Here is a 26571-nt window from a genome sequence, read left to right on the forward strand (position 1 = left end):
TTTAGTTTGTTTGAAAATATCTGGTATACAGGCAGTCCCCGGGTTATGTGGATCTGACTTACGTCAGATCCCTACATACGAACAGGGCTTTTCTCGCCGCGGAGGACGCGGGCAGCGGGACCGCCCAGAGGCGCCACGACCGCCCAGACGCAGCGAGAAAAGCTGCTCCGCGTCTCCCTGGTCTACTGGGGGGGAGACGCGGAGCAAAGCCGCGGAGGACGCGGGCGGCGGGACCGCGGTGCGTCTTGGCGGCCCAGCCGCCCGCGTCTCCCTGGTCTGCTGGGGGGGGCGCAGCTAGTACGCCCACCCCCCCCCAGCAGACCAGGCTTTTCTCGCCGACTCCTGGGGTAGCGCTACTGGACCAACCTGGCAGCACACCAGCTGCTCTGCCCCAGGCGTCCCCAAGTCAGCTGCTGCTGAAACTGATCAGCGGCTGACTACAGGAAGCCCGAGGCAGAGCTGCTCAGCGGCTGATTCCAGGAAGCCCAGGGCAGATCAGTTTCAGCAGCGACTGACTTGGGGACACCTGGGGTAGAGCAGCTGGGGTGCTGCCGGGTTGGTCCAGTAGCGCTGAGGAGCAGCGCTGCGGGACCAACCCAGCAGCACCCCAGCTGCTCTGCCTCAGGCGTGTCCGATTCAGCCGCTGCTGGTCAGTTTCAGCAGCGGCTGAATCTGGATGCCAGTTCCGACTTACATACAAATTCAACTTAAGAACAAACCTACAGTCCCTATCTTGTACGTAACCCGGGGACTGCCTGTATTTCGGATGTTCCTAATCAAATTGATGAGAAGTCCAACAGTAAAATGTAACTAGTCTATTAAAATTTGTTCTTATTTTTTATATTTGTGATACAAACAAATATTGCAGAGCTTTAACTTTTTAGAAGTTCAACTCTGGAAAGAAAAGGAAAAACTTAGACAAAACATAACATACTTTGACATAGGTGCGTTCTGTTTCAAGAAGTTCACAAATAACCTTGCGCAGTTTATCAGCATCTGTAAGTTGTCTCATGGTGGACAGCTGAGGCCCTGTAAATTCTTGAGGATGCAAACTTGAATCGGAAGGATTCATCTCATGTAGACTGCGACAAAACGCAGCAACTTGTTCCGTACTCTTTAACAACAAAAAAACCAAACAAACAACAACACACGTTGTTTTAAAATAGGAGCTATTTGGACTATAATCCCACAATTGTATACCCCCACATATATATCGTATGTTATAATTCAACTTTAAGTAGTGTGCTATGCTTCTGTATCTCAGATTTTATCATTCTGGCCTGGATGGTCATGCTGATTATATTTAATTAGGCAAAAGTTTTTTGAGCATACACATCATTACTATTTGTCATTATTGCACACAGCATGGAGCTGTATGGAACCTGAGCCTTTAAGCACTACCACAAGACTAGGGGAGCTGATAGCCTCACCGGGCATGGTGGCATGGGCAGGGGGCTCCACACTCCTGGAAGGTGTGGGACCAAGTGCAGCTGGCCCTCAGGCCCACCTCGACCAGGGTGCTTCTCATCCCACCAAGTCTCAGAGCTTCCAGGAATGTGCCATGTGGTGCCCCCAGCTTCCCAGGAAACTCTAAGCGTTGCCTGGAGTACATCCTGTGGCGTTCTGGAACCCAGGCCTTTCGAATCACTGGGCCACAGGGCAAGTTGTACACATAAATAATACAATGGTAACCTGAATATATGAATAACTAAATTCACCGGGGAATCGTTTTAATATGTTGGAATAAATTGGGACAGTATGATCCTCTGAGGCTCTTGAAGAAACAGTCCTAGATTTAAATACAAAAGGGCTACGTGCAGGGCATTTTCAATGGAGCTGCCCTCAACATGTTCAATTGTTAATTCAGAGGCCAGGTTTATTGGCCTTTATATTTAATGCAAGATATGATGCTGGAGAGAGCAGGAGTGTACCCTGAGAAAGTGGCGGTTTGTAGGGATTACGCCTGTTCTCCCCCATCTATTCTATTTCCCTTTGGCTCTGAAAAAGAGAGTTATAGGTATTTGTATGTATGGCTGCGTCTAGATTGGCATGATTTTTCGGAAATGCTTTTAACAAAAAAGTTTTCCATTAAAAGCATTTTCGGAACAGAGCGTCTAGATTGGCACGGACGCTTTTCCGCAAAAGCACTTTTTGTGGAAAAGCGTCCGTGCCAATCTAGATGCGCTTTTCCGCAAAAAAGCCCCGATCGCCATTTTTGCGATTGGGACTTTTTTGCGGAAAACAAATCTGAGCTGTCTACACTGGCCTTTTTGTGCAAAAGGGACTTTTGCCTGAATGGGAGCAGAATAGTATTTCCACAAGAAGCACTGATTTCTTACAGTAGGAAGTCAGTGCTTTTGTGGAAATTCAAGCAGCCAGTGTAGACAGCTGGCAAGTTTTTCCAGAAAAGCGGCTGATTTTCCGGAAAAAATGGCCAGTCTAGACACAGCCCATATGTTTATGTGCATAAGCCCTAAATCTTGTGCAAGAGGTATGTTTTATATAAGCTTCAAACAAAAATTAAGCATTGTATAATTATACCATTTTCATCACTATAGGATTCATCATCTCTCCTGTATAGTTCACGCCCCAATCTGACTTGTGTGCGCACAAAAATCTACACATTGAGTTAAGTGGCCCACCAGGAAGTGTAGTTTGAAGCTACAAACTGCTGGATCTCAAGCAAGCAATGCAGTGAGGGTTCAGCTACTGTTGCTAATTTAAACACAATGGATTACTCAAGTGTTATTTTGCAGTGTGACAGTTCACATTCTAGCTAGCTACCTAGATCGCCATATTTGGGGTTGGGAGGTATTTTCCTCCAGGGTAGATTGGCTGAGGCCCTGGAGGTTTTTCGCCTTCCTCTGTAGCATGGGGCACAGGTCACTTGCAGGAGGATTCTCTGGATCTTGGGGTCTTTGAACCATCGTTTCAAGGACTTCAATATCTGAGATATAGGTGAGAGGATTATTCTAGCAGTGGGAGGGTGAGATTCTGTGGCCTGCGGGGTGTGTGTGTGTGTGTGTGGGGGGGGGGGGTGTCAGACTAGATGATCATAATGATCCCTTCTGACCTTAAAGTCTATGAGTCTACCTGTGAACTAACAGTGCAATGAAGAGAAGCCCTGAGTCTCTGTGTGTCTCACGTCTCCATCTGTAAAACTAGGGTACCACCACTCCAATCCTCATAGCACTTCCCTTATATTAAAAGAAGACTATTGTAATGCGGGCCATAAGACCTACGTGTATATTTATAGCTATCTACAAAACTTGATTTTTACCTGCTTCCATTTCTACATCTCATTTGGAAATGTTATTTCTATCAAGACAGTAGCATGCATAAGTTTGTAGAAAATATTTATATGTGTTATAACAGCTATGATTCTGCAATGCAGAGTGTAAGAAATAAACAGACACAAAGGGTCAATTACATTTGTGACAGTTATTACAGTTCTAGAACTTTAGGTCTTGGTAGTTTCAAAACTTTTATAAAGTTGACTAATTTTGTTTTTTTTTTAAACCTCATACATTTTTGCAACATTTTAACGATGGGTTATCATGCCTTTCATAGAAGTTGTTCATATTAAGTCATTGGAAAGGCAAGACTATATAAAGAACAGGGAAAGCCTTTAATATAATGAAATGCTAAGTTTTAAATGCTCATTATAGTTTAAATGCCTTAGTTTGACATTATTTCCGTGAGGGTAGTGTAACAATTTCTTTGTTCCAAAAGATTGGCTCACTATAATGCATGAGGCTATGTCTAGACTACGAAGTTTTTCCCTGATACCAGAGTATCCGGGAAAAACTCCTCCGAGTTCAGGGAACGTGTCTGCTCTTCTGACATTTTTTTGCGGAAGAGCAGATGCACTCTTTCGGAAGCCCAGTCTTCCTTGTGCCATGAGGAAGAAGGGCTCTTCTGAAAGAGGAGGTTTTTCTGAAATTTGGCCCAGTATAGATGGGCCAAATTTCGAAAAGCAACTATCGGAAAAAGGTACGCAAATTGCAGAGTGCAATTTGCATACCTTTTCCAATAAAAAGCAGTTTAGACAGCCTGGATTTGTTCTTTTTTCCTTCCCATATGAAAGCTTTCTGAGATTACCAATCACAAACATCAGTCATGTCAGCACACAGCACTTCTGTTTTGCATGTCAAGTTATATTTTCAATCTGGTAAAAATATAATATTTAAAACTGTTGCATTGCAACAGACATATTACAATCTCAATACAATTGACATTCATCAACCTGTTCATGCCTGTGCCTCAAGGAAATATCAAATCATTTTTTGCATGCATCTTTAGAAAGGAATTATTTGATGATGCTATTTACTTTCTCTAACTAAAAAACAGGCCAACAGAAACATACTTTGAAACCAAAGTCGTGTTAGTTATGATACAGTGCACATTTTACTTAAACTTCTTAAATACTTTGTCACCACTGCAAATTGCCTATAGATTTAGAGGCACGAGAACAGAATAATTTAGATAGATATACAGCTCCCTTTACTTTCCGTTCCAGATTTATTCCCTACCCATTACTGGTGTAATGAGAGACCAGTTCAGAGTGTGTTAGTTTAGGTCAAGATAATTACTGCATCATGTATAGGGCTCAATCCTGCAAACCTTCATTCACAAAAGTAACCCCCAAGTCGTGACTGTGATGGAATTACTGGTGCAAACAATGGTTTGGAGAATTGGGCCCGAAGTCTGTTTCAGTCCAATAAAATAAAAACCAATCCCCATCCTGCACAGAACTCAGCAGGTGAGCTAATCTCATATCTTTCCTGCTCAAGAGCATTTCCTCAAAAGTTTAGAATGTTGATATCATTTAAATAGTTGTTGGTGTGGCTGCTTGTTGTCTGAGAGAGGACTGCAATTTCCTCTACCAGACCTCATTTAAAAAAAAATATAGGGGTGAGTGTGTACTTAAGAAAAACTTAAACAATGAATAGTCCAGCAGCACCTTAAGGACCAACAAAACATGTAGATGGTACTATGAGCTTTCATGGGCACCAACCACTTCTCCTTTCAGGACACTCAGTATCTTTACCCAATACAAGGACAAATTAACTTATTTTTTTAAACGGTTCTCCAAAACCCCCACAAAACTTCAGGCAAATCCCACCATGGCTTGACCTTAGATGTTATGGAGACAGCATATTCTAAAAAACACCTCAACGGGCACAAGCATCACTGTTCACTTAGTATCACATTTATAACCTTCTTAAAATGACTACAGCATTAAGTTAATTGCTTAATCTAGCTCCACTGCACAACATTAGCTCTGCTCACCAAATGCAGCATACGATAAAGAGAACTGCAGGATCTCTCCATGCCTTTGTTCCTGGGATTACGTTTAACACTCCAAAAAGCAGACATCATTGGAAAGATATTGTTGTGAAAATTCTGTTACTCAGCATTTTCAGTAACAAATATGCTAAAAAGGCATCCACATTTCTTTCCATGTTCAGCTGATATGAAATTCTTTCCTGCTCCAGACAAGTGTTCTTTCCTCATATTCCATGCTGCTTACTTGACACACAGGCACAGAAAACATCTCCTCTATTTTAATGAGAGTGCAGCAACTGCACTTTTGTAAGACACTGATCCTGAGTCATTTGTTTATGTTTTGTTCTTTCAATAAATCAGTAAGAATTTAATTTTCAGCTCTAATTTGTCAAGTCACTTCTGAAGACTCTCTTTCATGAAACAGCCATGTGAGAACTCCTGCAAGAAATGGCTGAAATATGAAGAGTGGAAGCAGACACTGGAATATGTAGTATTGCCTGTGGATTAGTATCAGCTGATTGGCTACAACCTGTACTGCATAAGATTAAGCAGCATCAAGACAGACAACATACACCAATTAGACAACTTTAAAAACCTAGTCATTATTGGAATACCTTAAATTGCTTTTTTTTGTTAAAGTCCCCATATTAATCCTTTCACTTCAACTTTTATGTGTGTTGAGGGATTTTTATCAATAGATAATTTTTGATTTCTTAAGGATGCTGCAAAAGATTCATCTTGACAGAACACTTTTGATAAATGCAATGCATGCACAGTCATTAGCACAGAGTACCTTAAGCACAACGGCAAAGGTAATTTGTTTTAATTTCAAGAGACAAGTCAGAAATTAGAAAAAAAGAAATGAACGCCCAGTAGCACTTCAAATCATTTTTAACCACATCCACAAGTGATTAATGTAGCAGATCCCTAAACAAAGCACTACTGCCCTGATCATCACAGTAAATGACATCAGATCCTCTGTCATTATGGTTACGTGTCAAATACTTAAGTTTTTGTCAATCTGTAATATTGAGCACCCATCTCTACACAGCCTGAGTCTCCAGACCCAGTGTGTTAAATGTATATTGATACATAATAAGCAAATAAGCAGATAATTACAGAGCTTCGGTTTTGTTAAATAAACACTTACACCAATAAGTCAGTTGCATGGTATCCTGTTAAATTAGAAAGAGACAAAGACTTTGCTTGCAACTAATTTAAGTCTTATACAGACCTTGGATTAGAAACTGAGACTACGTCTACACTCTGGACCTTAGAGCAGGATAACTGTACAGCTGCAGCTGTGCTACCATAACGTCTCCCACGTAGCCGCTTTATGCCAAGGGGAGAGGCCTTGCCTATCGGCATAACTGAACCACCCCCAGTAAGTGGTGGTAGTTACCTCAGCAAGAGAGTGGCTGCCGACATCGCACTGGCCACACTCACACTTTGTAACAGACAAAAAAGCAGGGTAAGTGGTGAGGGTCTCTACCCAGGGTGGCCCACCAAAGGGGGCGCCATGAGCAGAGGTGAAAGCAAGCCAGTGCGCCCCAGTGATCAGCTCCAGCAAGGAGGCGGCAGAGGCGTGCTCCCAGTCATGACCTTGGGGCTTCCTGCAGGCTGCCCTGTTAAGCAGTTAGGCAGGTGACAGGAGTTGGTGTTGCCCCGAACTCGTGCCCCTCCCCTGCTGCCCTTAAGGGGGGGGGTGCTCCCACCCCGATTCATATGGGGACACTGCTTTGCTCTTCCCCTTCCCATCAGGGAGCAAGGGGAAAGTGCACTGTTTGCTGCATTTCTCTCTCTGGCTGGGGACGGCAGGGGACAAACGAGCTGCACACTCCTGAAAGGGGCAGGAAGGGGCCAGCCCTCCTCCCCTCCCCACGCACTTCCACCCCCAACATCCTGATCTGACCCCCCATCACATCCCTAGCCTCCTTCCCTGACACCGGCACCCCCACACCTCCTGCCTTGAGCCCCTCCTTAACCCCCACCTCTTATCTTCAGCCCCTTGCATTCCACCACACACTTAAATTTCTTTTGGATACTGTCATATCACCCCCCAACCTCCTATCCCGAGAGCCCTCCCCGGAAGGACTGCACTACAACAGTACCTGTAAGAAACTGAAATGACTTTCAGCGCTGGCTGTGAGCAGGATTTTGATCCCCATCTGACCTGCTGAGAGCAGCTGGTTGATGGAGGTGGCAAGCAAGTGAGCAGCAGCACTGGGACTGGGGAAGCCTGAGCTGCAGACAACTCCTCCAGAGCAGGGGCACCCCCTTGCTCTGTGTGTGCAGCCCTTGGTGTTCCTGCCCTCCCCTCTTCTCCTCAGAACTGCTCCAACCACTCTGGACTGAGATCATCATGTCTGCTGTGGCTGGAGGGGAGAGAGGCTGATGTTTGGGTGACTTGAGCTGGGGAGATCTATGTGGGGCTGCCGCCTTGCTAGCACTGAAGCTGAAATACAATCCTGAAGGTTCCTCACCCTGACTGCTCTCTTAGGGTATGTCTACACTACCTCCCTAGTTCGAACTAGGGTGGTTAATGTAGGCAACCGGAGTTGCAAATGAAGCCCGGGATTTGAATTTCCCGGGCTTCATTTGCATATTGCTGGGCGCCGCCATTTTTAAATGTCCGCTAGTTTGGACTCTGTGCCCGTGGCTACACGTGGCATGAACTAATCCGAACTACCTAGTTCATGCCGCGTGTAGCCGCGGGCACGGAGTCCGAACTAGCGGACATTTAAAAATGGCGGCACCCGGCAATATGCAAATGAAACCCGGGAAATTCAAATCCCGGGCTTCATTTGCAACTCCGGTTGCCTACATTAACTACCCTAGTTCGAACTAGTGTACTCAGCCGTTCACGCTCTCTCCCCCCAAAACCACACCATCAGGGCTCCCTGCAATCAGGTCACTTCCCCAACTGGGCTGTGCTGAGGCATCAGCAACTGTGCTCTTTCTTCATTTTTTTGTGCACCCCATGGGCTGTTCGGGATGAAGGAACAGCTGCTTTGTGCATTGAGATCAGTTTCCGCACATGGATGCAGGAAGGAGATGCAGGTACTGTATTAGGGACAGAGGATGGAGGTGCAGGGGTGAGGGGCACAGCATGGCAGTGCAGGCATTTGGGCAAAGAGGGCACAGTGCATCGGTTATGGGTTCAGAGGAGATACAGGAGTTAGGGGGAGGGAAGTGTGGGGACCCTAAGGAGTCAATGGGGGACCAGGGACAATGAGGGGCACCACAATCACCAGGGACAACAAAATATAAATTTGCCCATAGTGCCATTTTCCCTAAGGAAATTTTTCCTGCAAAAAAGCTAGTGGGGACATAGCCTACGGACATGCACAATCCACTGAAGTTCAAGGGCTTTGGCTTTTCTCTAGTGCAAGATCTTTTTTTTTTTTTTAAAAAAAAGATAGCAAACTTCTAGCTTATTTACTTTCTTTAGAACTGGGAGATACTGATCTAACTGATAGCTGAGCATGGGCTGTCAACTTTTACGAGACAGAAGAAATATTAGAATCTCAAAAAAATCAAAACAAAACAAAATAAAACCTAGAGAGATTAAAAACACCTGACCTCTTAGTCACCTCCCTTTTCTTATACAAACTGTCTGTAAAATATATTATCTATTGATTTATCTGGCATAATTTTAAGACATCCCATTTTTTGCTGTTTGCAGTGAGATAATTCCATTGAACCAATGAGGTTTTGGTACTATTCTTCCCCATTTAATCATGACCTGCTTAGGAAATGCAAAAACAAACAAACTGCAATCTTGTGTCCTTTTTGCCCTTTGTCTCATATGAAGTGTATTCCCTCCTTTAGGAGTTTTTCCAGCATGTTTTTTTCCCTGTTAGAAATTCACATCGGGTGTACTCTGGAACTACTTTAATATCACTAGGAAAAAACACGCTTTCTAGAGCAGGGGTCAGCAATCTTTTCAAACCAAAGCACCAAACTGCATCAAAATTCAGAATAAGTCATCAACAAAGAGCTGTATAAGACTGTCCATTTGCATGACTGAAAATATACAACATATTATTGATAATTGACATAATGATTAATAATAGCATAAATGAAACATTGTACTCACAGACTTTATTTAATAAGACTTCTGCTGCTGCATCTTTTCACACATTTGAAGTTTACATTATAACTGGTCAAATCCAGCTTCATGCACACATTCAGGCTGTCTTTTGTCAGTTTTATGGCAGGGGACTGGGGATGTGGGGATGTAGGAGTTTGGGGATGTGGGGGTATAATGGGCTCAGGACAGGGGGCTGGAGTGTGGGGGGTGCAGGAGAGTTATGGCAGGGACTCGATGTGGGGGTGCAGGAATCTGAGGATATGGGGGTGCAGGAGTTTGGGGATGTGGGATATGAGGGGCTCAGGGCAGGGGGGTTGGGGGTGTCTGATGGGCTCAGGGTTGGTGTGTGGGGAGGTGAAGGAGTGTTATGACTCTGCAGTCAGATGGGGGCTGGGCCCCAATTGGGAGCTTGCTGGACAGGCTTCATTTTTAAACAAAAGGTTTCAACATTGTCTTTATTTATGGCAGGGATGGGGAACCTTTTTTGAATCAGGAGCAAAAGCAGAAAAACACAAAAGTTCTCCACCAAAGTTACATAATTACAAATATTAAGAGAAAATGTAGAACAGGTAATCATTTTTAATTTACACAACATGAAATTTCTACCTCACTGAAAGCCTGGGCTCATTAACTGTACAAGTTACTTACAGCTCTTACCATAAGAGTAATAACTACTGAAACAGAGTTCCTTATGTAATGAAACGTATGAAAGCACACAGCTGATGCACAGAATGCATATATCTTGCTTTAGACAGCTGATGGTTCATGCAAAGATGGTGTTAAATAGGGCGTCAGTACCTCTAAGGTACTCACACATAAAACTTTGAAAAGCTACACCAAATCCAGCCACACTAAGAGTATCCACAGCCAACCTAGCAATTGACACTTAATACTTGGACTGGTTTTCTGCAAAGAAGCATTCATTTCAGACCTCATTACAAATCATGCAGGTATCCACAATTGCATTTAAAAATAAACATACATAAGTACTTCCCCCACTTTTGAAAAGTATAATTTTGTACTTACTATAAAGTGATTCCCTAGGAAAATCTAGAAACTAAGCTTAAAAATAATCTTCTGCTTTACATGTAAGATGAGTATATGTTTCATGCATGGGAATGCTTTCTCCTAGTTGACTTCCACTGTCTAGCTATCTAAGGAAAGTCTACAGTCAAGTATGACATAAGGGATCAGGAAACAAGAGGCCAGGGGCTTTTCCTTTCTTTCAACAATGATAAAATAATAGTATTTGGGGACTGCTTCATGACTCACCAAGACACATTTTCAACTAAAACAAAATGATAAGAAACATGCACACGTGTGTACACATAGACGAGAAGGTGGGGGATGGGGGAAAGCATAGAAGCAGTGAGATCAGTAATATATAGTCCACACTCGCTACACAGTGAATTCTGTAGAGCTTGGGTTACCACCGCAGCATCAATTATGCAGCAAATGCTTAAAATATAACAAACGGCCAGTCCTTTTAAAGCAATCTTACCCTAGATACTTGATTCAGCTTCAGAGAACACTATTCCCCACAGATCACTTTGTGCATATTCACTATAACTAAAGCTAGGACAAACTGCCAAATCGTGCCAGAACACATCCCTTACAGCAATTAGCAATCCATTTGTGCAGCCTGTTAACTATAATTGGAGAATTCTGCTTTAATCACAGGTAGATTGGCTATAATTAGTTTTGCATTTAAGCTGCTAACATGTAAACCAGAGGTTCCCAAACTTTTTGACACAGGGACCAGTAAATCCATTCACGAACTGTTGGAAGACCGGTAATGTTCATTTGCATATTTGCATATTTATTAATCAATGATGAATATTCAAATAAGTTGTTTCTGGTCCTCCCAAAACCCCCAGTGCCAGCTTTAGCAAAGCTTTTGATATGGTCACCCACAATATTCTTGCCAGCAAGTTAAGGAATATGGATTTGATAAATGGACTATAAGACAGACAGAAAGCTGGTTAGACCAGGGTTTCCCAAACATTTTACTTTAGTTGGAAACCTTTTTTTTCAGTACTGCTTTTTGCAGCCCAAAAATATAAACACACAAAAAACAAACTGAGAAAATACCAGACATATAACACATCTGGTATTTTCTCATTAGGTAAGTTGTATTATTACTAGTTGTATCAGTTTGTAGTTTCGAACTGCCTGGCTAGTAAATGTGCTCAGGTGCATGAGTGTGTCTACCAGCCAGACAGTTCACAACTACTCGAGGGGTGTGTGTGGGGGGGGGGACAATAGAATCCCCGGGCCAGACTAACTCATCCTTTGTGCTTTGTGGGAGGGAGGGAGGAACGGGGGCAGCGTCCCAAGACCTACATATGGCAGGGTCAGTCCCACTCACCGCAGGTCAATTCATTCCTCCCCCCTGCTCCCCTCGCTGCGCCTCTGGCCAGCCCCACTTCCCCCAACCCCCTCCTGGGCAGCCAGTTCTCCCCCGCTTCTCTTCCCAATGTCCCTTGGCCAGCACCGCTGCCCGCGTCCAGCCCTCCTTCCGGCGGCCGCTTCTCCCCCCCCCATCTTCCCCGGCCAGCTCCCTGCCCCCAACCTCGCACCCCCTGGCAGCCCTGCTTCCACCAGCCCCCCAATCTCCCCAGCCTGCCCCGATTCCCCCGTCCAGTGCTGCTTCCAGTGGCCAGCTCTCCCCTCCTCCTCACCCCAGAATCCCCTGACACCTGCACCTTCCCTTAGCCCTGCACCCTCCTGGTGCCTCCCCCTTCCCTTACTGCCCCTGCCCCCTTTGCCCTCTTTTTCCCTAATACCCACCCCCTCACCACTCTCTGCCCCATTCCCCTCCTGCCCTCTGTGCCCTCACACATGACTTGCTCCATCCTGGTCTTCATCATGCCCACCCCCCCTTCTTTCAAGCCTTCTCCCAGCACCTCCTCCTCCAGCCCCCAATGCCCTTCCCCTCTCCTCTCCTCTCCCAGCATCACCCTGTCCCCTCTCCCACTGACATCTCCGCTCCTGCCCTTTCCCTCATTGCCTGCACTTGACCCCCTGGCATTGGTCTCTCTCCCCTGCACCCTGTCCCCTGGTGACTTCCCCTCTCACCTCTCCGCCGCCTCGCCACCCAAGCCCGTTCCCTACCTTCTGCCTTTCACATTGCAGGGCCGGAGGCCGTGCTCAGGCCCCGGAGGCAGCGTGGCCCCGCCACATGCCTCCAACGAGTTTTAAAATCCCGGGCCGTGACATCACGTCCGGGCGTCCTCCCCGCCCATGTGCAACGCCGCACATGGGCAGCAGCAGGCGGTGAGGAGGAGCCGGGCACGGTGGGGACGCTCTGGGGGCAGGGTGGGAGGGGGGGCAGGGCGGGCCCTGGGTCTGGGCCCACTCCAGGTAGAGCCGGGGGAGAGACCTAGCTCCACATATTGGTGGAGCAGGGCCCCAGGCTCTGTAAGTCGCTGGCACTTCCGGGTTCAGGGGCACGGGGCCCGAATCGGCCTAAGGCCGGCCCTGCCGGCAGCCACCAGCCATGCTGAGGCCCAGTAAGCCCATAATTTGGGAAACGCTGATGTAAACTATACTACTGATTTAAGGTAATAATTTAACTTTTGTGCCTCAGACCTTTGGAAATTACTAAAGAAGAAAGAAGAGGAAAGGGTGATAAATCAATCTGAAATTGCATTCAACCCCCCACCCCCCAGGGAGCAAGTGATAGAGCAGTTATATTTTAATACATGAAAGCATTATATCACACATCACAGAAGACCAAAACCAGGTCTACTCTTTACCCCTCATGGATCAAAAACACAGCACTTACTCAACAGGTGTTGATGTGCTGTAATCAAGGCTGTAATTTTGTTACACTCCATATCACTTGTAAACACCTTAAAAGATCAACATTTTCCTAGGAAAGATGCTCTAATCATGCACAGCTGTGAAGTCAGCATATGAGCTGTGACTCCACTGTGCTTTAGGTTTGTGTAATGTGAAAATGAAAATCTCTCACCTTGCTCATCCTATCTGTCTCATCAGAAGACTCTAAATCAGGCATTTCTGCTTCTTCTGGTGTTGCCTCAGCACAGCTGTCTTGTTCGCTGCAAAGCATGTGCCCTGCCAAAATTGACATGTATGTGGAAACAAAAGAGAGGGTTATGTAGAATCTGAAAAAGTTAATGCAGTGAACAATGAATGAGCTTTCATGAACAATCTCGTCTTGCAACGACCTCAGCAAGCACCACCGGCAGAAAGAGGCTCCCAGTCCCAGAGCTAAGGCTGCCACCAACTCCTGGACCCATGAGGATAGACCTCCACTCATGGCAGGCTGCAGGCATAGGGTTGCTCCCAGGCTCCAGTTAACTGATACCTGGTAATGCTTACCGAGTAACCAGTTAGCCATTCTCATCCCTATTATAAACACCAATCACGTAGTGTTATGGGTTGAAGCTAGAGGCCACAAAAGGTGATGCAGAGTTAAGGCCAAATTCTCTGTTGAAATCAGGGTTTATAAAGCTCCAACCTGACAAAGGCCTGTGCTTAACTTTATATACAAGTAGTCACAATGTCGTCAGTGGAACTGCTTATAAAGTTAAGCATGTGAGTAAGTCTTTGCAGGATCAAGGCCTTAGTTAACATTTCCTTCAAACAGTCTTGTATTGGAAGATTTTAATAAATTAGTTTTATATCAAGTTTCTCTCTCAATGGCAGAATCAAAAATACTTTTGCAGGAATTTTTTAAGTTATGCTATTAATTGACAATTGCATCTTTCTGAATGCAACATTATAAAGTAACTGAATTAATCTGTATCTTGGCAATCTTAGAACTACATTTTTGATACAACAGCCCATAAAGATTCCTACGCAGGTACAGCCCAAAACACCAAACACTGAGGCGCATGCTTAAATGTTTACACAAGAGTAGTCCCATCAAAGTCAACACAACTGTTCATATACTTAAGGCAATGCCTTCACTATGCAGAAGATTGACACTGCCGCAATCGATCTTCCAGAGTTCAATTTAGCGTTTGCACCCATCGACCTCCGGCTGTGGAGACTGCGTGGAAACTCAAATAAAGGTACATCAACACCAGCTATTAACATAACTGGAGTTGAGTATCTTAATTCGACATTCCTGCATAGTGAAGACATTGCCAAAGGTGTGCAGGAGCAGTGCTTTTGACTCATGCAGCTATGAACAGAAATGTAAGTAAACTTGTCTTGTGCCTAGAGTTCTACCAAATTCATAGTCAGGAAAAACATGTCACAGACTGTGAAATCTGGTCTTGTGTGTGCTTTTACCGTGTACTATATAGATTTTATGGGAGAGACCAGCATTTCAGAAATTGGGAGTCCTGATCCAAAAGGAATTTTTGGGGAGGAATCACAAGGTTATTTGGAGGCAGGATGTTTGCTGCTTTCTGAGCTAGGCTGCTAGAGGTGGCAGCTGTTGGCCAGGCACCCAGCTCTGAAGGCAGCCCCCCACCAGCATTAGCGCAGAAATAAGGGTGGCAACACCATACTCATGCCATCCTTACTTCTGTGCTGCAGTTGGCAGTGGCGCTGCCTTCAGAACTGGTATCTTAGCCAGCAGCCACTGCTCTCCAGCTGTCAAGCTCTGATATCAGTCCCACTGCCAGCAGTGGCAGCACAGAAGTAAGGGTAGCAGTATTGCAACCTCCCCAATAACCCTGCAACTCCTTCCCCTCTTCCTTCCTTTCTGGGTCAGGTCCTGTATCTGTCCTGAACAATTACAATACCATGGAATTTCAAATTTAAATAGCTGAAATAATGAAATTTATTATTTTTAAAATCTATGATTGTGAAACTGACCAATGTGGACTGTGAATTTGGTAGGGCTCTACTTATGCCTCTTGGAAAGCCAAATTTCACATAAATTAGCTTTCTAGCTATCTGACAGGAGGAAGAACAGTCATGGCATTTTAACTAGAAGAGAGAATGAAGGTACATCAGAAATATCCTCAATTATTTATATATGCAATTCATGGATCTCACACAATTCCAAAGGCACTCATCTGCTTTCCAGAAGCACCTTTTTGAGCCCAGGATAAAAACTGTCCCTAACAGGAATAATTTAACAGTACTCAGCAAGGAATAAATGGCACCAGAGACAGGAAAATCGTCCTAAATCATAAGCTACTTTGAGTGCTGCTGCAGTAGAATTTTGTGCCGTAACACAAACATTCTGGAGAAGCAGAGTATTTGTGTCTAGATTTTAACTTTTTTCCCATTAACTCCTAAATATAAGTTTATTCAAGGTTGGCACAATCCTGCAAATCAGATGAACATGGACAGACCCCTGTTGCCATGTCTAGGGCCTATGAACATCAGTGGTGCATCAAACAGGTACAAGGGTCCACCTGCACAAATAGCAGCTTCTAGATATAATCAGTCTGTATTATTCTTTATGGTGTGCAGGTATCTACATTATATAAACTACTGAAAGACTAACCTATCAATTAGCAATGAAAGCAACAAGGAAGAAAACCAAAATGAAAGGAAAAAAACACACTGGCTATGTCTATACAGCTTCCCTCTTCCACAAAAGCCTATGCAAATGAAGTGCGGATTAGCACATGGCCACGTTTCATTTGCATAATTAATTAGGAGTTGGTTTTGCACAAGAGGTTTTTGCGCAAAAAGGCACCGTCTACAAAGCATCTTTTTGTGCAAAAAACCCCTCTTGTGCAAAAGCCATTCTTCCTGAAAAAATGAGGACAGACAGCCCTGGAGCAAAAACCTCTTGCGCAAAACCAGCTCCTAATTAATTATGCAAATGAAGCGTGGTAATGGTAGGGCAGGCTAAGTCTCATTTAGGCTTTGGGCCTGAGTTCAAAAGTGCCAAAATCTCATCTCATCAACCCTTCTTTCACACTTGCAAGGTTTTCACCACCCTGAATTACATCTGAACCAAATTCAGAAATCATGACCCTGCTGGTTTGGCTCCAACTTACACCAACCTGTAGAAATCAGTAGAGAATCAAGTGTACATTAAAATGTTCAAAATTGCTGAGAGCAGGTTCATGCTTGAGGTTCTCAGGGAGGCCTATCTCCCCTGTGCTGAAAAATCTAAGGTCTCTATCTTGAAAAGGTGTGGTTTTAATGGAGTTAGATAGATGCCACTGGAATGCATTTGTGGAAGTTTTTGGTTTCTTAGAAATTAAATCTGTGCGGAGCCTCTCTCATTTCTACAGCTTAGTCCATCAACTTTTACTACTTCCCAATTCCCTTTCCAAACACCTAGCAAAATTCTGAAATCCCCTAAAATATCAGTTTTTAAAAGGGGAAATGTGCAAAATATCATGTGTTTGCTTTAAGCATCTTATGTTTGTCCATTATGATTATCCATTATAAGCAGTGTGAAATGCAGCCCACAAGTACTTCTCACCATAAGCCAACAAATATCATGCCTTTTATAGATATCAGGGTTTCTTTTCCTGTTATTCACAAGACACCACTTTAATCTCTTTCCTGCAGCATAAACACTCCTACCCAATACAGACAGCAATCTTTCATTTACATCTTAATGAACAGTCACACAATGCATGTGCTTACAGTATTTCAAAAGTCTTAGGCTGCCAAACTCAATGACTGCTTTAATAAGGTTATCTGCTGGTAGTTAAACTCAGTAATGTTGATTGTTCTTACAACAGTTATTTCAATACACTGCAATAACTGCCCCTGCCTGGTGGTTCATTATATTGTTTCAATCATATCCTGTATATTGCTATTTAGCTATTCATAAAGGGAATGCCTCAAGAAATTATGGATAAAAAAATAAGGTTTGGGGGATCTTACTAACTTAGTGGCAATTCTGTATGCTGGGTGTGGGAGAACTACCTTTGGATTTCTATTCCCCATTCTTTCGTTTACTGGCATGAATGAAGTTGGGTGTTGCAAAGGAAAACACTATTCTTGGGTCATTTTATCTAAATGTTGAGGGTCTCCAGAGGGAGTCCTAGCATGCAGATGTTTCTCAAACTCAGTTATAATAGCAGCAGTGGGAGCACAGAACATTAGGATCTGGGAGAAAAATTAAAAGGTGAGAGAAGGAAATCTTTGTCGTTCTGTAACAGGCATACAGAACCCCTTATGGGATAATATGTATTTCTTGCTATCCATCAAAATCTTAGTAAGCCTAATGAATCACAAAAAAAAAAAAAAAAAAAAAAAAAAAAAAGTTGTTGTGAGGCAGTAGGTCCAACTGGATTTTAATTTGGTTTTCTATTAACACCTCTCATGCCCAACATACACCAATTAAAAATATCAACATTTTAAAAGGCTTCCTAAAAGGTTCAGAATCTAAAATAGTGACCTAATAAACAGAATTGTCTACCAAAGCATCTTTGGTAAAAGTTCCATCCCATACTCCCAGTGTGACATGCAAATAAATTGCTCCAATGAAGTATAGAGTCTAAAGCCACATAAGCACAATGGCTCAGCCAGATTATGAACACAATAATGTTAAACTTGAATGTTAGGTGGATTTTCTTTTGGTTCAGTACAGAAATATAAGCCTACATGCTATAAATAAAGCATGTGATAGAAATTACTGAGCAGATTTTTCCAGTCAGCCAAGCTGGCAATAATCAGCTAGGATACATACAATAAATAGGCCAATAGGTATTTTGCACTTGATTGCATTGGACAAGAAGTCACAGAGCTGAAACCAAAAATCTGAGAGAGCTATAATCTCAGAAATAATAATAAAATGAACCTCACTTTAAATTACATTTCAATCCAGTTTCTGATAGTAAAAACAAATAATGAACAGGGGTTAAAAGAGTAAGAGCTTTGGAATACCCTTTCATACCTTCTTCCACTGGTGTCTAAAAAGATTAAAATTGATGGAGCAGATCTAAATACTTGCCTCAACACCCTTTGAATTGAGTCCCAAATTGTATTCCCACTTTAATCCATCTCAATTAGAATGTTTTTTTGTTTGTTTGAAACATTTTTAATACCATGCTTTAAATGCGTCTTTTTATATGGCAATTGCAAGCATGTTAACAAGGTAAAATAATATTACTGAAACTTCTGTAAATACCTCTGAACCATCTGCTGAAATGCTGTTTTGTTGCTTCCTCTAATTTAAATTGAGATAATCCTCCTCTTCTGTCAGCAACAATGAAATAAAGGGAAAACCATACCCATCTTCCCAATTTTCCTACTATGGGGAAAAATTTGACAACAGGGTTGCAGCCTTTCCTATGACCAATAGGCCCTGCACTGGAAGGGTAGTAATTTACTTAAACTGAGCTCAAGATGCTCTTACTTCAAGAAAGAAAATTAAGTGATTTTATGTGTGTAATGGTGACATCTTGTGGACAATTATAAAAATTTTGGGCATGGAGTTTATGAATATCCCTATCTCATTCTCACAACTGCTTTTTAAAACCAATAATTCAGCAGCTGTGGATGCCTATTTGTATTCTACTTGCTAGCTGAGGGTACGTCTACACAGCCGCTTTATTATAGAATAACTGATGTTATTCTGAAATAACAAAATGCGTGTCTACATAGCAAGCCACTATTTCAAAATAATGTCGAGCTGGAGAACTTCTTACTCTAACTCCTATAACTTTCATTTCATGAGGAGTAAGGAAAGTCAAAGGAATGAGTGTTCTTCCTTCGACTTCCTGCTGCATAGACAGTGCCAAAAGCTGAATTAAGCTATTTCGACTTCAGCTACACTACTGACATAGATGAAGTTGTGTATCTTAATTCAGCTTTTGCCCTGCTGTGTAGACATAGCCTGATAGTTTGGAACATGGTCAGTTTTTAGGCATCTAAAAAATCATGTTTGCCTTTTCCAGAGCAGGAAAGAAAGAACATAGAAAAGCCATTCCTTTTTATGTTATTCTAAACACATTTTTAAATGAACTGCTGAAAAAAAAAATCAAACAAATAAATACACTCCATAGTGACTTTTGGTTTGGGGTATATACATATTTAAAAACTCACACATTTCTCTGACAAAATATCTACCAAATCACTGCCTAGATAGGGAATTAGTGGTTGCAATTTATTGTAAACACAGGTCATGTTGCAAATTCCCAGGACAGTGCAGCTCCTGTTGATAATCTAACTACAACATTTAGGGCCCGATTCTCATTTCACACTGGTGTAAATCAGGAGTAACTCCATTGTGGTTAAAATAGTTACCCTGACGTATGATGGAATCAAACTGGAACCATCTTATTTTAATTTCCGCAGTGGACATTGATACCTTGGTTGCTGCCGATGTATGTAAGTGCACTGTCACTCAAGTCAGATTGGTTTTCCATGCGACGTGGTGGTGGCTGCATTAATTTCTGCCCTTCCTCTATCTCAGGATAAGTACGCACTGTAAGGCACAGTGAAGGCTGAATAAGGACATCTTTCAGTCTGGTTGAGTCCAGGTCTTCAGCTACTCTTTTGTTAATCTCAATAATTTCATCACCAACTTTAAGACCTGTAAAATAGAAAGTAACAAGTGAGTATCACATAGTGAGATTCTGTGTTCCTCAAAGACCTCAGTGTGTGTCTGTATGAAGTGCTGTGGGAATATTAATAGACATGGAATAAACAAACTGCGATGTTTAGACATGAAAAAACAATTATGATTCCCAACTGCAGAAACATGATGGATGGTAAGGGATCACTGATGGATGCTGATTTTTGTTCTGATGTGAGTTTTCTACAGCCTCTCAGCACCATAATATCACTGTGCTTGTTGTTACCACATACTACATTTACAGTGTATTCATAGATTTCCATTGGACACCCTTTGTGAGTGAAGAAACCAACTTTTTCTTGATATAATTTTCTAGGAGACATACCATACACAGAACAGATACAGACTTCTAAAGCTTTCCAGATTACTGAAGAAGGAATAGGAGCATGAGAAGAGTGTAAGCAGGAATATATTTTCCTGCTTCAGCATGAGCCGGGGTTAGAATGAGGGAGAACTGATCATACAATTAAGACATCAATTAATTCCTCAATATCCGCTTGTCCAATGTTTACCCATCAATACTAAAACATTTTTAACTTTAAAGTAAATTGTGCCAAGGAAGTCAGACTTCCAAGCTTTCAGGCATCACAGTTCTCATCACTAAATAGAGTAATTTATCCAAGGGTGTCTGTTAGAAATTGTTTAAGGCACGATTGTGATTTTACTTCAGTGGTTACATTGTAGGGGCAGGTATAAGACAACAAGTAACAGTGACCACTTACGGAGGAGTTCAGTCATCATGATAAACCAGGTATAAATTTCCCCATTGTGCCCAGTGGCACTGGGAAAGCACAGGACTAAATGGACCCTTATATATTTTAACAGACTGCAGAATGCTTATACATTTTAACAGAATGCAGAATTTGCTTCTCCCACAGTGGCCCATCTCTGTACATCAATGCAGAGGACTGCTTGGGAAAGAGGCAAAATCATGACCTGACCCTTTCAAGGAAATTAGCGCCATAGTTCTTCTTAGATCGGGGAATCTCATGTTTTTCAGTACTAGGAATTCTCATCCCCAAGCATATTCCTCCCATCTAGTTAGTATGGCACCTCCCCTTTAGCAATACGGGAAAAACAAGGTGGCCATGACTCTTTGCACTGGGAACTCCTCTTCTAGATTTCTAGTAGTCTGGTTTTGTGTAGGAGGACTCCACCTGGATGCTGCAAAAAACTTCTTGTATCCCTGCCCACCAAAGGTGAGTCACCATCTAGCGCTCAGTAATTGTAAACTAGTGACTATAATATAGACAAGGGAGAGGAGGAGGATTACCAGCCAAACGTCTTAGGCTGATAAGTAGGGAAGTAAAAAGCAGATACAAAAAAGCTCAGTCAAAGGGGGAAAATGGTGTTTTGGGGCATTTCCTCAGTTCTGCCTTTCCTAGTGTCCGTTTCCATTTCTGCAGTAGCAAAAGCCATTTTATGACTGAAAACTGCTTTTTCCAATAGACACAAACTGGGAAGATTTACTGGTTGGTTTGAGCATTGTGTTGTCTCTTCCCATCAACTATTAATAGCTCTCCTATCTGGCAGAACTGAAGTACCTTGTGTTCTCACAGTGTGATAAAGTCACCTGAACACATGTAACTGAATCATTGCCACTCTCTTTATATAGCAGTATTAGCTACATCATTTATCTAATTTTCTTCACACTGACAAGCACTTTATTGAAAGGGGCAAGCCATTACTATAGCAAAGGAAAAAGGGCAATGTCCCTAACTGAAAAAGAATTGGATTTAGGGCTTTATTTTGATTCCTCCCTGATGCAAAGAACAACAACAGCAGCGGCAGCAGCATATCTGGTCACACAAACCCTTTTATGCAAAATTTATTGCTTGGAAATTTATTCATGTATTTATCCAATGTTGGGCATTAGCAATAGTCCCAGTGCCTAAGGGAAATAAGAAGCTGAAGAGAAAACAGCTGGCTCTTGCTCAGCCCAGAAAAGACAGAGGTAGTGATGATAGATCCAGTGAAGAATGGGACCTCGCTCAAAACAGAGAGTTGGTACATCTTGGTTGCCAGCTGCATGCTGGACCAGTTTTCATTACCAGGAGGTTTCCTGGATCAACCCAGACTGAAATACATCACAGTGATCTGTTCTGAGGGACTGAGTACATTGATTAATGCAGCTAGGCTAGGTCACTGCAACATGCTGTAACTTGGGCTGGCCCTGGAAGTCACTCAAAAAAGAAAGCTCATCTAACACATGGCAGACTCATTTGGCAGAGCAGACCGACTTGAGCATATCACAGTAAATAATATTTAGCACTGGCTGCTTATCCATTATTGGGCTGATTTCAAGATCCTGGTCTCTCTCTTCATAACCCTTGCCAATCTCCAGCCTGTTCATCTGCAAAAATCACCTCTTGCTCCACAACTTTGTGTGCCAGCAGCACTTGACAAGGTGCTCAGGCTGATGGAGAGGGAACTTGCAGGGTCAGGAGACAGGCTGTTCTTGGTGGAGGCCACTCAAGTGCAGAATTCTCTCTGCAGGAGATCATGCAGACGTGAGACTGGCCATCATGAGGGCAGGATGCAAGACTCAGCTCTTTTAGCAAGACTTCCCCTAAGAACTGAGCTGTGAATCCAGCTGCATCCTCCAGGAAATAAGTTGCCCAGATTTGATTCTGCTTAAGTAAGCAGCTTTACATTGGTGCAGTGGAGCGGGATGCTGGAGGAGGATGTGGAATCTTTGTTCTTCTTTAGGGGGAAACAAAAAGATACTTCAAAGGGAATGTCTACATTGCATCTGTGAGGGTGTTTCCCAGCTCAGGCATGCAGACGAACACTAGCTGTGCTCACGCACTGAATGTAGTAGAGTAGCTAGGGTTGGACCGGGGACAATTTGGGCTAGCTGCCTAAGTATGTACCCACGTGCTTCAGGTGGTTTTGTACTCAGGTGGCTAGTACACTGCTGCCTGTGCTATCTTGCTATTTTTAGCATGCTAGGTCAAGCAAAGTTTGAGTATATCTGTCTATCTGAGCTGGGAAACACACCCCAGCTGCAATACAGAAATAGCCTCAATGTATAGAATTGTGACCAGATACTGCAGCCTTGTGCTCCATATAGATATAAAAACTACAACAATAATAAGCTGGTCCGTAAGTTGCATAATTCAAAACTTATTGATGAAAAATTGAAACAATTGTCCAAAAATTCCCATCATTTGACCAGCCCTGCTAATAATATTCACCACTTGCCTCCCATTGCCATTATTTTTGTAGGATTAAAACTTGCACTTGCACTGACCCATTTGAAAAACTAACAGAATAAAATGAAACAAATGAGAACAGCTTCAAAATAAATGGACCACAAAATCATAGTCTAAACAAGAACAAACCAGGTCAAGCATTTAGCATTCCGGTTCTTTTCTGCTAACTAATGCCCTTCTCAGTGTTACCAAATTAATATGCTTGTGACCATTAATGCTGCAGCTGAGGCTTTATAGTCTCTTTCTAACCTTGGTTCTCCTCACATGGGATGAAACATCATTATTTGATAAAGAAAGTCAATTATCTTACTATTTCATTGTGTATTTAAGGGACATCATCAATTTTAAACATTAAACACACGTCTCTCTCAATATCTTTGCCTATTATTACTTTGGCTAACAACTAAGATTACTGTAATTGAAAGAGTAGGACTGTCCATTAATCACAGTTAACTCATGCAATTAACTCAAAACCATTAGTTGTGATTAATCAGTATTAATCACACCATTAAACAATAAGAATACCAATTGAAATGTATTAGATGTTTCTACATTTTCAAATACTTTGATTGTAATTACAACATAGAATACAAAGTGTACAGTACTCACTTCATATTATTATTTTTATTACAAATCTTTGCACTGTTAAAAAGAAACAAAAGAAATAGCATTTTTCAATTCATTTCATACAAATACTGTAGGACAATTTCTTTATTGTGAAAGTGTCATTTACAAATGTGGGGGAGGGGGGTTTGGGTTACATCACTGCACTCAAAAACAAAACCATGTAAAACTTTAACAAATCCACTCAGTCCTACTTCTTGTTCAACCAATTGTTAAGGCCTTGTCTATACTAACCCCCATCATCGATCTACTCTGTGTGACTTTACTGTGGCAACTTGTGTGCAGTAAGGTCAGCGGAGACTACTCTCCCGTCGATGCCAGCTACTCTTTTCATCTCAGTGGAGTACCTGCATTGACAGGAGTGCACTTGGAGATCGATACATTGCGTCTAAGCAAATAAATTGATTGATTGATTGCTGCACTGTCAATCTCAAGCATAGTGGAGACAAGCACTAACATATTTGCTTGCATTTATGTAAGATAATGTTGCCCAATTTTTATTTACATTGTCACCTGAAAGTGAGAACAGATGACACTTTTGTACCCAGCGCTGCAAGGTATTTACGTGCCACTTATGATAAACATGTATGCCCCTTCATGCTTCAGCCACTATTCCAGAGGACATGCTTCCATGCTGATGATGCTCATTAAACAAACAGTGCATTAATTAAATTTGTGATTCAATTTCTTAGGGGAGAACGGTACGACTCCTGCATTCTGCCATGTATTTCAAGTGATAGCAGTTTTATGTGAGAACCCAGCACATATTCATTTTAAGAAGACTTTCACTGCAAATCTGACAAAACACAAAGAATGTAAGATTTCAAAAGATGGCTACAGCATTCAACTCATTGTTTAAGAAGCTGATGTATCTCCCAAAATCTGAGAGGGAAAAGATGTGGAGTATGCTTTCAGATGTCTTAAAAGAACAACAGTGATGTGGAAACTAACAAACCGAAATCACCAAAAGAGTAAATCAACCTTCTCCTGGTGGCATCTGTCTTATATGATAAAATGAACATGCATCAATATGCATGGCTTTGGATTTTTATTGAGTAGCACACAGCATTAGCAAGGACGCATGTCCTCTGCAATGGTGGCTGAAGCATGAAGACACATGACTCTTCAGCACAACTGGCTATATTTTGCAATACTAGCTTCAACAGAGCCATGCAAATGCCTGTTCTCACTTTAAAGAACAAGAAGCAAGCAGTATTCTCTCCTGCAAATTGTAACCAAATCTGTCTGTTAGCGTGACTGGCTGAAAAAAAAAATTAGAACTGAGTGGACTTGTGGGCTCATAAGTTTTACGTTGTTTTATTTTTAACAGGTTTTTTTTATATAATTCTACATTTGTATGTTTAACTTTCTGGTTAAAGAGACTGAACTATATCACTTGTATTAGGTGAATTATAAAATACCATTTCTTTTGGTTTTTACAGTGCAAATATTTGTAATAAAGTGAACATTGTACATTTTGTATACTATGTTGTAAATGAAATCAATATATTTGAAAATGCAAAAAACCTCAAAAACATTTAAATAAATGGCAGGTTGGACAGACATGTATCAGTGATGATCTAGCTGGTGCTTGGTCCTGCCCTGAGGGCAGGGGACTGGACATGATGATCCCTTGAGGTCACTTCCAGTTCTATTGTTCTATGATTCTATGATTAACAGTGCGATTTGTTATCTAGAATCTTGCTCAAATATCTTTAAAATGCAAGGCGCCACACTTGATATTTACAAATTTGCTGAAGGGCAACTGCCCAGGCCTCCTTTCCCTACTCCTTATATGTATGTTGACTCACCATTGAACTCCAGAGCCTTTTGTTTGTCTGCCTTGCATTGACTAAGGAGAAGTGTTATTGGGCTTTGCAGGAAACTTCATTCATATTGGCCAGAAAGATGATGGTCATTCCCAGGGCTCGACAAACCGCGGCGAAATCCACTCGCCAGCCCAGCACCATGCATGCGCAGGAACTGCACTGCGCATGTGTGCGCCGCCGGTGAACGGGGCAACTGGCTGAAATCACTTGCCACAGGAGAGTAGATACATGGATTTGTCAAGCCCTGGTCATTTCTATGTGGAAGTGAAAAGTGATGGGAAAAAGGAGTGGAGGATCTTCATGTTTCTGAAAGGAGATGCTGAGTCCTCCAAAACTAATACAGAAATCCACTTAGCTGATTACACCTTTTGGGTTAGCTCACTACCTAATCAGCTCTGTTACATCCGGGGTTCAGAGCACCCATGCTTCCTGAAATGGGTGAAAGCAAAATTAGACACATTAAGCTCAGCCACAGGAGTGAAGATGGTGCCATTTATTTTGTTTCTTCATCTCTTAGTATCAGTTCTAGAATAGCTCTATGGATCACTTGTCTTTCTTGCTGCGGTACAGGGTGATCTTGTGATGTGAGACAACAGATGGGCACAAAAGCAATTCAGAATGAAAAGTGACTACACGTATACTGTAGTCCAGTGGTCACCAACCCATTGGTGGCAATCGATTGGTCGATCCTGGAGACTCTCCCAGTCATCACAATCTCTTGCTGGAAGGCAGGCTTGTTCATGAGCACAGCTCCATAGCCAGTGGTGTGTGTTCAGGTGCTCCTCCCGCCCACCCCTGTAGCTCTCTCTTGCAGCTGCTCCTGAGAGGGGCCCCTCCTACTGGCTGTGCAGAGCGGGGAAGGAGAGGGAGGCACTGATGTCAAGGAGTCGCCCTACCCCATCCCATAAAGCAAGAAAGAGGGAGGCAAGACTAACTGGCTCAGAATCAGAGCACTCCAGGAATGTGAAACTGTCTGCATTTCTTAAAAAGACAGTGCACTCGCTGAGATTTCTTCAGCAGCCAGCTCACACTGTCTGTCTG

The 26571-nt window shown here is 42.6% G+C and overlaps 1 protein-coding gene across 8 annotated transcripts in view; it reads right to left on the reverse strand.

The window, feature by feature from the left end:
- Window positions 1-26571, reverse strand: part of TIAM1 (TIAM Rac1 associated GEF 1) — a 289451-nt gene that overhangs the window by 25788 nt on the left and 237092 nt on the right. For 6 of the 8 annotated variants that reach the window (XR_012897942.1, XR_012897941.1, XM_075910641.1 and 3 more), the window contains 3 exons: window positions 19596-19820; window positions 13359-13462; window positions 935-1114 (listed from right to left, as the gene is read on the reverse strand). Coding sequence is in view for 6 of the 8 variants with exons in the window: in XM_075910641.1 (XP_075766756.1) it covers window positions 935-1114; window positions 13359-13462; window positions 19596-19820 (509 nt within the window). In the remaining 2 variants the exon portion in view is untranslated. Of the gene's footprint in view, window positions 1-934; window positions 1115-5292; window positions 7173-10408; window positions 10961-13358; window positions 13463-19595; window positions 19821-26571 lie in introns of those variants that run through there. The other 2 variants (XM_075910669.1, XM_025186131.2) reach the window with 2 other exon arrangements.

The sequence above is a fragment of the Pelodiscus sinensis genome, chromosome 1 (genome assembly GCF_049634645.1).
Source record: "Pelodiscus sinensis isolate JC-2024 chromosome 1, ASM4963464v1, whole genome shotgun sequence".
In the NCBI taxonomy this organism is placed as follows: Eukaryota; Metazoa; Chordata; order Testudines; family Trionychidae; genus Pelodiscus; species Pelodiscus sinensis.